This window comes from Papaver somniferum, chromosome 9, assembly GCF_003573695.1.
Source record: "Papaver somniferum cultivar HN1 chromosome 9, ASM357369v1, whole genome shotgun sequence".
Classification (NCBI taxonomy): domain Eukaryota; kingdom Viridiplantae; phylum Streptophyta; class Magnoliopsida; order Ranunculales; family Papaveraceae; genus Papaver; species Papaver somniferum.
Genome location: NC_039366.1, coordinates 73,829,759 through 73,842,248, shown reverse-complemented (window position 1 = coordinate 73,842,248; position 12,490 = coordinate 73,829,759). Strand labels below are relative to the sequence as shown.

The following is a 12,490-nucleotide window of genomic DNA, read 5'->3' as shown; positions in this document are numbered from 1 at the left end:
AAAGGGCGATGTCGGAGAAGAGTTTGGTGACAACGAAATGGGAAGAATCGTGATCGAGATGTGCCGGAACATGAACAAACTCGAAAGGCAAATCTTTTGGGATGACATGCGGCCAATCGTTTATCTGCACACTTTGGATAACGTGCAAGAACCGAATAAAGGCAAGGGAAAAGGTAGGCCAAGAACCAAAGAAACCAAAAAAAAAGTTAGAGAATATGCAAAGGTGTTGGCTAAGAGGAAAACGAAATGACCCTTTTTACTAGAGATCCTTCGGGGTATGAGCATACCGCGGCGAAGTACCAAGAATATTTTAAGAAAAGGGCTAGGAATATTATGGAAAAGGGCGAGAAAAGTGAACGGGATATGAAGAAAAAAGGACCAATGTTACACTCTCCACCAACCCAACCTACTCCTTTGGAACCGAGCTAACCAATTCAACAAGACATGAAGCTAAAGGCTCCAATTGATGATACACCACCTCTTGGTGATAAAAGGTTTTTTGGAAGAGCTACCTCCTTACATTAGAGATTACGTCATATCCACCCATGACGTCCCTCCGGATGGTAATTGATGTTTCCACGTTGTCGTAAAACAACTAGGGCCTTTCACCCAAGGTGCCAGGCTATATAATGATAATCAAATCACTTATGTCCGTCAAAGGTTTTTGATGAAGCTAAAGGAGAAACCGGAATTTTACAAGACAATATTGTCCGATGGGGATGCTAGTCTCAATATGCAATTTTTTAGGTATCAAAACCGTCTCCACGGGGCCAATCCAATCACAAGGGATCATTGTATGGGCATATGCCGATATGTGGGTACTTAATCGTTGACGCATTCAATTGCGTGGTTCGCTATTTCTCAAAAGGTGCTAGTTTCACATACACTCCGAAGACAACCATTTGTGTCGAGCAACTTAGACATAGGAGAGTGGTGATTGCGTTGATTAACAACAACCATTTTATAGGCCTCCGGTTAGAAGACAATTGTCCATTGCCTCTGATATGTGGCCACTCTTATTGGCCTGGATTTAACCTCGACACAATGTTGGGTTGGTGCATTATGTATGAACATAACATGGAGATGTGGAAAGTTTTGAAGGAATCTGACAAAATTATACACGAAGGTTCAATTTCCCTTGAGGATGATTAAATGTACCATTAGTTAAACTAAGTATTCTTTGAACATCAACATAAGAATGAAAGATTGTGTTTTTTGGAATTTGGTCTTATTTTTGTGTTATCTGGTCATATTTTTGTGTTTTTTGAAATGCAGCTTATAGAAATGAACTTAGATTAAAGGACATCATCGAACTATTGCAGGACAAAAGTTCGGTTAGGAAATGAGATTACAGGACATGGACGAACTATTAAAGGACATTTAATACCCGAAACGCGTTATGAAAAAGTCTTTGAGGATGCGGAAATGATCTTCATATTTGAAATTCTTTCTCTTCCATCTTCGCCATTCACTTTTTGCTGTTAAAATGATTTCTTCGAATGTTTCACTCCTAAGTCGATACCGCCTTACAATACGAAACAAAACCATAAATTCCACAACTCTATCTTGAATCTTTCCAAATCGAATGAACAAAGCTATATGATCACGGTTATGAGGATTTGTTGTTTCGGAGCAGAATTTCTCATGAATTTCCCCCCAATAACTTTGATTCATAATACCATTCATTCTTCGTTCTTCACCCCTTTTTGGATAGTATAGTATGTAGTTTCTGCAAAGAGAAAGATCTTCATCTAGAGTAAATTTAGGAGTAGTAGCTGCCATTTTTAGAAGATTTTGAGACAAAATGTTAACTATGAGACACATATTTATACCACTGAGGTGTATAACGGCTATAAAAATAGCCGTTACTTGAAATTTGTGTCATTCAAATTTCAAAATAGATAGTTCGGTTATAAAAGAAATGCATCGACAAAACCGGACTCCTCAGTTCGGTTACCTGAAAACTTTATACATATAACCGAACTTCGCTGTCCTTAAGTTCGGTTAGTTCCGTAAATCAAAGGTAATCGAACTCAGCAACCAAAAAACATTCAAAAGTTACAGAGTATTATTCGGTTACCTGCCAAAAAATTGCAGGTAACCGAACTAAAACTACACTAAGGATGGTTTATGAACCCATAAGTTCGGTTACTTGCATTTTTTTGCGGGTAACCGAACGTTGGAGTTCGGTTACCTTCAAAAAAAATGCAAGTAACCGTATACAACTCTGTAACTTCTGATTTTTTTTTTTGTAGCTGAGTTCGGTTAGATTACAAAATTTACGAATAAACCGAACTTATGGACCATCAAGTTCGGTTGTTTACGATATTTAATCTACTAACCGAACTACCTAATTGTTTCTTAAAATTTTGAATTTAATGAAACACCTATGAGTCAAATAGCCGAACTAATCCCTTAAAACACAAATTAAAAACCAAATTATGAAATTTATTTACTAATCCACATATCTAAATGTTGGAAACAAATATAAGAAAACAAACTACCAATTTCGCAATGAAAAAGTCTTCCAAACATAAGGAAACAAACTACCAAATCCGCAATAAAAAAGTCTTCCAAACATAAGGAAACAAAGTACTAATTGTTGCAATCACTCATTTACCATGACCACTACGAGAAACTTTTCTACTCTTGCGTTTAAGAGCTTTAGGTCGTCCTTCGTCACTAGGAGTGTCATCTCCACTGCTTTGTTGTTCAACCATCCGACTTGAACCTTCCCCTTCTCGGCGACTCCTCTTCAACAGCATGGTCTGGATTGGATCAACCTGGCTTGTATCGACAAGGTTGGGATTAAAAACATTAGTCCATTGGTTGTAGAGGTCTGTTTGTTGTCGAGTGTCCATCGGCTCTCCACTCCAGATTTTTGCCATCATTTTCTTCAACAATTTACCACTTTCCTTCACCTTTTCTCAATCAAAAACATAAGTAACTATTATTTTTCAATACTTTATAACATTTTGAAAAACAAAAATAAGAGTAAATATCTTACCGCCGAATTCCACAAGATCAAGGCCTCATCACCACACGTAGGGGTATGCTTCATAATTTTCTGAGCCTCTTTCTCCACTGCCTTCGCTTTTGCTTTATCAGCACGAGCTTGTTGGACACTGTTTATTACACGAGGATGAGAAAAATGTTCATACCATTCCATATATCCCTCGTCAGCGGCATTTGGCTCATCAAACGTATCTTGTAACTCTTCGACTGGAAAAAAAAATAATTACCAAAGTTCTTCCAGTGGTCCACTGATGGAGCAGGATCGTATTTGGGGGAGAAATTCTTCTCGGAGTTCTTAGTTCCCTGCTTCTTCACCTTGAAGTTGAAGTTTTCCACTTGTGGGACACTTTGGACACAAGAAAGTTGTCTTAATACTCTTCGAGGATTATACATTGTACAACCTCCAGGATAAAACAACGGTCCATTATAAGCCGCAACAGGTGAGAAATCAATAACCTCAACATCCTCCTCGTCTTCATCTGATGCAATGGTGTAAGGATGGAAAACCACATCTTCCACTGTTAACTTATCCAATGTCTCCCTCAACTCCAACACATTTTTTTTCTTATTCTTTTCTTGTGAGTTCAAAAATTCATATTTACCAGTTGTAGGCTTCCCATAAGGCCAAGGAGTGTGAGCATGAGACAATTGCAGTTCAGGGAAGTGGTCGTACACCCAAACCTATGAGAAAAGGAAACAAATAATACATTCGCAATATGATTAGTAACAGTATACATTCATTCACTTATATATTGAAAAACACAAACGATAATTTAACGGGGTACCTGAACAAGGGTGTATAAGCCTCCAAAATATAGACTCTTAAGCCTCGAAGCTTTTATGAGTTCCGCTTGAACGAATGAAAGAACCGCAATGCCCCAACAGTAGTTGTTCACCTCATTCAGGGGGTCCAATAGCTGGAGGTAATGAGCATTTACCAGTGACCTGAAGTGTCGGGGAAGAAAATGGTTCCTAGTTGATATACCAAATAAGCAGTCACATGGTGCTTAATATTCTCCTCTGTCATCACCAACTTTCCTTGAGCAACCAAATCTTTCGTCCCTGAAAACTCATCAAACAAGGTTTTGAGCTTGATCTTTTTCAACTTCTTCTTGTACGTGCGGTCTTCCTCAAACTCATTATACTCATCACCTTCCTTAGGCTCTTTGTTAGCTCGTCTAAACTCACATTGTGCCTTTTTATCGCTCCATCCTAGACACTTTTCGACTAGCTTTTCAAGAAGTTCATAACTCATCGCGGGATCGTAGCCACCTCGAACACTTGTTCCCGTAATTGGTATGGTTATGGTTCTAAAACAATCATCCGGAGTTATTGCCATCTCGCCAAACGGTAGATGAAAGGTATCCGTCTCTGGATAAGCCCTCTCGGCAAATGCAGAAACAGTGACAACATCAAATTTTTGGTGCTCATGTTGTATCCCGTTCCATAGCACACAATCAAATACCGCCAAGCGGACCTCATCACACTCATTCTCTATATTCCATATCTTGTTCTTTTGACGTTTCAAAACATGAACAACATTATTATGATCCTACAAAAACAATATCATATCTTATATACTAATATATGTATATAAAAGAACAATATATGTCAAAATATAATATAATGACTGAGAAATGTTGATGGTTAAGATTGAACCATACCTTTGTCGCAAAGATCTTGGCAGCCCATGAGTTTTTGTAGCCCATCAATACCTCCCCTCCATCTCTTGGAGTACCATAAGTTGGCTTCTTTTGTGGCAAACACAAATTGTCATCAGGAATGTATGAATATCTAGCACAAGGCTTTGTAGGCGTCTTTCTAGGTTTCTTTCCCACTATTTATACTTGTTCCTCTTCCTCTTATTATTCACCCGAGTCCTCCTCTGATTCACCATCATCCTTATCTCCATCTTCCTCATCTTTTTCACCCTCATCATCGTCATCCTCATTTCCTCCTTCTTCAGCTGGTTCACCTTCTCCACCTTGATTATGTTCTTGACTGCCCATCTCTTCCACGATCTCTTCATTAACTTGTTGGATTACATTGTCAACATTATTTCTATTGACACCATCTTGGATGACAACACCCGGTAATGACCCACCTCCAAACTTGGCATTTTGGGTTCCACGCTTAGCGGCACCTAAGTGTACTCTGCCTCGAGGCGTGGGAGTTCTCAGATCTTCCGGTAAAGGTTGGTTTGATTTTTTGCCTCTCCCACTAATCAAGAAAACAAAAGATATTAGCTTAACCGATAAATGATTCACTAAATCAGATGCAACATAAGGGTTCTCAGCGGAAGGTTTGGTTAGTAGCAAAAGTTCACGAAAAATAGGTCAAGTCTAATTTTGTGTTCCAGAGTATAGTTCGGTTACCAAAGTTTTTTTACGAACAAATCGAACTCAACATTGGTCACTATTAATGAAGAGATCGGTTTGTCAAGGTTTTTTGCAAACAAACCGAACTCCACATGTATGCAACCACTGAAGAGTTCGGTTTGTCAAGGTTTTTTTGCGAACAAACCGAACTCAACATTGGTCACTATTAGTGAAGAGTTCGGTTTATCAATGTTTTTGGCGAATAAACCGAACTCCACATGTATGCAACTCAACATAGTTAGACAAGTTCTGTTAAATTGAAACTCAACATATTGGGCAAAATAACATAGTTCGGTTACATTGAATTTTTTATTTTTTATTTTTTATTTTTTTGTAAAGTTCGGTTAATAAATATTTTTAGAATTTTATGCAAACCAACTGAACAAGATAGCTCAGTTCGGTTACATAAAAACTCAAAATAGCGGGCAAAATAACACAGTTCGGTTACATGTGCAAAAAAATTTTGTTGTAAAATAGGTTAAGTTCGGTTTGACAAAAGTTTTAGGATTCTTTACGAACTAACCGAACCGGCAGTTCGGTGACCTAGTTTTGAATCCTATAGGACCGAACTGTTCTTCGTGTTCTTCCTTTCAGGAAGTTCGGTTAACAAACTAGGTTTTTTTAGAAATTCGTCCTAACCGAACAATGCACTGTAACTTCCATTTGAACCCTATTTTGATGATTTCTATTCAATTAAACGAATCAAAATCAAATTAAAAGTAATGGGTTTGTTGGAAAATACCTGCGAATCGGTCACATGGCAGAATCAGGCTTCTTCAAGCGTCTATTATATTGGATTATGGCTTCACTTGACTGTTCCGCTTCTTTATGAATCTCAAAATCACTTGGCTGATTTGCTAGATGTCCCAATCGAGGACCTTCTCCTTGAAGTCGGATGGTTTTCTTTCGAAGAACCATTCTTATAGTCGATTGATTAATCGACGATGAAAATTTTATGAATCGAACGATTAATCGATGAAGACGATGTTGAAAGGAAGAAGAAGAAGAAGATTTTTTTTTCTTTGTGCGGCGGTAGGGTAGTCCGATTTTGGTTTTTGTTAATAGATTAGATTAGGTTTTTCTATATTTTGGTAGTTATTTGTTTAGTTATAATCTCAATTAGGGTTAGGGGGGAAATTAGTAATGTTTACACTTTAGGACATCCCTTATAAGTATAGGGTATATGGCCTTATAAAACAATGGTCCCCTCAAAAAAAAGGCTGGTCCCCAAAAAATCGTTCTAAATTAAAGAAACAGTATTTCTAGCCTTGACTTGCTCGGGGAGAAAAAGGCTTTGTTTTCGGTTTCGGTCAGAAGCTAAATTTATTTTGAATGCTGTTTTTAGGCATACCAAAAACTTTCAAGGCATACAAAATAGTTTTCCCATCCTAGGTGACCTTATAAGGGGTGTCTATTGGGTAGTTCAATTACCTATATACCCTTGAACCTAAAATCAAAAAATAAACTATCATAAACATCTCTTCTTCTTCCTCCAGCCAAACCACCTTCCTTTTCTCTCAGATTTTTTTCATCACCGTAATTAATTATAGGTTCGTCAAAATTCGATTATCGGTTAAATTGAACTATATAATGGATCGTACAAATAAAAAAGCAAACGTCAGGTGTTCTAAATCCTCTTCCAATCCATGAATCAAAGAAGAAGAACCAATTGAAGATGAAGGTGTAAAAACTATAATTGAACCAGAAATTGAATCCGAAATTCAACCATTTGAAGCTCCAAATACTGAAATGAGGATAAGAATGTATTCCCTACAAACCCAATCTTTTATTTGTTGTTTTTCATGGATTGAATGGGTTAAATTGCTAAAAACTTGGGGGTTTTGACGGTTACAGTAGCGGGTTCGGCTGATAATTGAGTTGAGTTTTGAGCCGAACTGTTCTTGAAATTTCACCCTGGAAGTGTCTATGAACAGTTCGGCTTAACCGTAAATGTCAAATTTTTATCCGAACCCCAAAATGTGTATTAAATACGTCCCAAAACAGTGTCAGGTTCGGCTAATACCTTGCAAACCTTCCCGGCCGAACCTGAGAAGTGAAATTTACCCAAGGTGGTTGTCAGGTTCGGCTGACTCGATTAGATCACTTTCAAGCCGAACCTCTCTCTGTAAACACTTCGAAAATATTGATTTGCAGGCTCTAGGTTCGGCTAGCTCGTGTTGTTTAGTTATCAGCCGAACCCTCTCTTTGCACACTCAAGTTTTTCGATCTTGTTTTGGCCATAACTTTTTCGTCCGATGTCGGAATGACCTCATTCTTTTTGAGTTGTGTTTGTCTTTTCATTCTCTTGAAGTTGAATACAAGATCTCATTGATTTTAATGAGTTTAATATGGACCTTGGTATTCTCCATCATTAGACTTCACTTTCTTAACACTTTTAGTAATTTCCACTTTTTTTGTTTGGTTCATCCTATGAAAGGGCCGCACAATAGAAAACATATGTAATAAAAAGCCTAACCCCTAAATGTGTATGAATTTAAGTGTTTCATGGAAAATCAGTATCATGTTCGGCTGATGTGATTTTTTGAATATGAGCTGAACTTAGAAAAATATATAGTTCGGCTGATACGATATTTAGAGTGAAAACCGAACCTAACTCTCAGGAATAGGTTCGGCTTGTTATTAGACTTTGATATAAGCTGAATTAGGATCTTGCAAATAGGTTGGAAGTTGGAAAATGAAGGTTCGGCGTATAACGTTAACAAATTCAGCTAGCCAAACTGTTCATCAATTTAGTGGGTTCGGCTTATATTTTCAAGCCAAACTTAGTCCTGGTTCGCTGAACCATGATGAAAAATACAATTTTTTGATGATTTCAAGCTACAAAAGTGAGATTAAACATAAAATATAAGTGTACTTGTGTGTTAGAAGCATTGGGTTCCTCATCTATGTATTCATCATCTGGATTTGGCTCATAAAAATCATCATCTTGAGTTTGAGTTTGTGTAAAATCATTCTCATAATCTAAGAAATCAGCCATTTCTGGATCATTGTTGTAGTTGATATGTATTTTCCTAGGTTTTTTAGATGAAGAATGACCCTCCTCATCCTCCATTGAATCAAGAAATTTTTTCTCTCACTTTCTCCTTTTCCTTCTCTCCTTCTCAATAAAAACTTGATTTTTTCCCCAAATTTTTTCATCTACCCAAAACTTTATAATTATGAATTATCTTAATCACTAAACAAAAGTTTTCAGAATTACTAACATTAATAGAGAAAGGGCATATTTGCCATTATAAAAAAAATTGGTTAAGGGGGTTTCTGATTTTGTCATTCGACATCCTTTTTTATCTTTATTCATTATGCCCAGAAAGATTTAGGTATGCCTAAAAACAGCCTTCTTTATTTTCATGACCTTCCTTCTCTGGCTCGAAATTTTTATAGCCTTCTCAAGCCCAGGGCCATGAGAGCAAGAGAGTGAGGAGAACGCTTAATCCCCACATAACGAATCAAGTTTGTAGTAAAGATTTGAGTGCTTTTTGAGTCTGCGGAGTTGATTCATTTTGAAGAACAAAAATAAGAAGAAGAAGAAGAAGAAGAAGAAAATGGAACTACCAGTGATAGATCTATCACAGTATCTAGAATTGTCAACTAAATTATTAAGTCCAAGTGATGAGTCCAATTCATCAGTAGAACAAGAGTTGAATCCCCAAACCAAAAATTTATGTAATGAAGTAAGTAGAATACTGAGAGATACTGGTGCTCTTTTAATCAAAGATCCAAGATGTTCTGTTGAAGACAATGATCGTTTCTTAGATATGATGGAGAAGTATTTCGATAAACCAGACGATTTTAAACGTCATCAGGAACGCTCTCATTTGCATTACCAGGTCTCTCTATCTCTTTAATCAATTACGATGAAATCACTAATTTATTTTTTCAGATATTTATTTAGAGTTGGATGTCTTATGATTTATCTGTATGATATGTTAAATCGAAGTTCTAGTAAATTAGGTTTTTCTTTTAGATATGTCATGAAATATCTGTCTGATCATTCACGAGGAATCAATGTCTTGCATGATTTAATTTTGATCATATTTGTTTGTTATGGTGTGAAACTCTTGTAATTGAGATGTTACTATGTTGATTGATTATGAAATGAATAATGAAAAGACTGCAATTCCTTTAATTTTTGCTAGCAATGGAAAGTCTGAAATCGCCAAATTTTTGACTTGTTCGAATTTTGTGGTAGTAACAGGTAGGTGTGACTCCAGAAGGAGTTGAGGTACCTCGAAGTTTAGTTGATAAGGACCTGCAACAGAAACTAAGCACAATGCCCAAGGAGAATCAACCATCTACCCCAGTTGGACCTGATCCAAAGTGGCGGTATATGTGGAGAGTGGGTCCTCGACCATCAAAAACCTGCTTTCAGGTATGTAAAAATTCGGTCACAGTGGCATTCTAATCGAGTGATCGGTATGCACTTGATGTCTTGATGATCCTTCTTGTCCGTTTCATGTAGGAGTTAAATGCTGAACCTGTCATACCAGAAGGTTTTCCGGAATGGAAGCAAACCATGGATTCGTGGGGTTACAAAATGATTAACGCGATTGAGGTGATCTTTTATTCTTCCTTGTGCCTGGCAATTCTTAGTTACTGCTGTAATGTGTTATGTTTTTCAAATCATCTTTAGGTTGTAGCTGAAATGGCGGCAATTGGATTCGGATTGCCAAAGGATGCCTTCACTTCCCTAATGAAACAGGTAAACTACGGTTTCTAATGCACTTACTGTCATCTGAAAAACCTTGCCTGGGATTGTACTTTGTAATATGCTCAAATGTTGCTTACATAGGTAAATTAGGTTCACCATACTTGTGGTTATGCTATAATACACCACGTTAATGGAAAAATGACTTGTTCTTTGCTTAGCATTTTGAAGAATATCATCTGCATAACCTGCCTAGTTCGTCCTTCCGCAATTCTTTGAAATTTTAAACCAAAGAAGATATAAGGTTGTACACGTGTCTGTTCTTTGAACCGATGTGTACTTTTCTTCCTTGGAGTCAAAAAGTGAGACCTGCAAAGGCCAAAGCTGTGAAGCTACTGTTGAACTGAACATAAATTGTTAGGCGACAGGAATTAGAAGTGCTTGAATATTGTTGAGGAACAAAGTTTGCCTTGTTTGGGTAAATCCCTTTAGCAGATAGTTAAATAATAATGGAACGCGGAAGAGAAAGGAAAACTTATTTGGTTTAGTGAGTGAATCAATGTTAATTCAGTTTCTAATTGTTTCCAGTTCCACACGAAAAGATTTTTTGACAGATTCTTTTCTTGATCAATCGACAGGGGCCTCATTTGCTTGCTCCAACAGGAAGTGATCTTCAACGATATGGCAAGGAGGGCACCGTCTTTGCAGGCTATCACTATGACCTGAACTTTTTAACTATCCATGGCAGAAGCAGATTTCCTGGACTTAACATTTGGTTGAGAAGTGGGCAGAAAATGGAAGTGAAGGTTCCCGTTGGCTGTCTCCTTATCCAAACAGGAAAGCAGGCAAGTGAAAATCAGTTTAGCGTCTAGTGTTCACAATATGTATACTTCTGCCACGGTAGCTAACTTAAACAACAAATTGAACTAGGAAATAAGAAATGAGCACAATGGAAAAGGACCAATGATTTAAAACAATATTTCTCTCAATGAAGTATCGTACTCATCATGTAATAACACACATTATGATATTGAATTCTCACATATAGGCCATATACATTGCAATGATGGTCCAGAGGACTAACCTTATGAGACCATGTCATATGAGTATGAAAAATGAGAGATGTTTCAAACGAAGTGATAGCTTTATCCACAAATGTTCAAATAGTGGACAATCGATAAATTGCATTAAGTTGAAAATGACCTAAATCTATCTGGAGTATCTTGGTTGTGATTCTTTTGAACTATAATTCCATAAAGTTCTCTTAAAATGGTTCAGTCATATACTTGGGAACCTAGTTATTGAGTTATAAGTATTTCAGGGGTAACGCCTCCATCTTACCGTAATGCTTGTGCTATGCAGCTCGAGTGGTTGACAGGTGGGGAGTGTCAAGCAGGAATGCATGAGGTTGTTGTGACCAATAGAACTCTAGAAGCTGTAGAAGCAGCGCGCCAACAAAACCGCAGTCTGTGGCGAGTGTCTTCAACAGTGAGTTATTTTTTCCAATCCGTTAACTTATTTCTTTCTTTCTCGTTCTTTCATTTCATAATAGCACATGTTAATTGCTAAAATATTATGTTTCTCATTTGATACGTACCAGTAGTTGACGATATTCATGTTTTGGGTGAGCAGTTATTCGCGCACATAGCTTCGGATGCGACGATAGAACCCTTGGGTCACTTTGCAGATTCCCCACTTGCTGAGAAATATCCACCGATGTGTGCTGGAGAATTTGTTGAACTGGAGCTTGCAGTAATCAATCTCAAGGGTAAAACTAACGACAGTGATAGCTAAGAATGAGAGGAAGACAGTAAATTGAAGTTTTTTTAAAAAAAAAAATTATTGTGGGCGGGGTGGCCTAAAGTTCAATTATGATATATATACAAATTAATCTCACGGGAAATCATCAATTGGTCCATGAAATAGAGCGCCATTGTACTGAACGAATAACAGAGCCTAATCAAAATACTCTACCAATGCCATTCCGGAAGTATGGCCTTGGAATTGCTGGTTTAATTCCTGGATGCTGTGTCTTTGTACTTCTGTTTTAAGTTCTTTTCATGTAGGCTGTTAGTATACTTCTGTTTTAAGTTCTTTTCATGTGTTTGATTCTTTGATGTATTCACATTTCTGTTAGGCTGTTAGTATACTTGGGAGAAATACCTCTTGGTTCTTCCTCCCCTACCCTAGTCTTAGAGCTAGAAACTGGGAAAGAGCATGTAATAGCCGTACTCGGATGACTGCCATGTGTGTGACCTCAAACAAGTCCCTAACCAACCATTAGATAGTTTATCAACATTCTTAGCCCTGGATCAGCACCATCACCACTATTTGCTGAAGATCTGTGATGCCACCAACTTCACATGGATGTTTCGATTAACAATTATAGTGAAATTGAAGGCCTCGTCGATGGTGGTAACAATGCTGCTCT

The 12,490-nt window shown here is 37.4% G+C and overlaps 1 protein-coding gene across 1 annotated transcript; it reads left to right on the top strand.

Moving 5' to 3' along the window:
• Positions 1 to 8,777: 8,777 nt before the first annotated feature.
• LOC113307665 lies at positions 8,778 to 12,153 on the top strand. Its single transcript, XM_026556112.1, has 7 exons — positions 8,778 to 9,241; positions 9,610 to 9,783; positions 9,874 to 9,966; positions 10,045 to 10,113; positions 10,698 to 10,904; positions 11,422 to 11,547; positions 11,692 to 12,153. Exons 1-7 carry the CDS (start codon positions 8,957 to 8,959, stop codon positions 11,851 to 11,853), a joined length of 1,116 nt encoding a protein of 371 aa, XP_026411897.1. The 5' UTR covers positions 8,778 to 8,956; the 3' UTR covers positions 11,854 to 12,153.
• Positions 12,154 to 12,490: the final 337 nt, after the last annotated feature.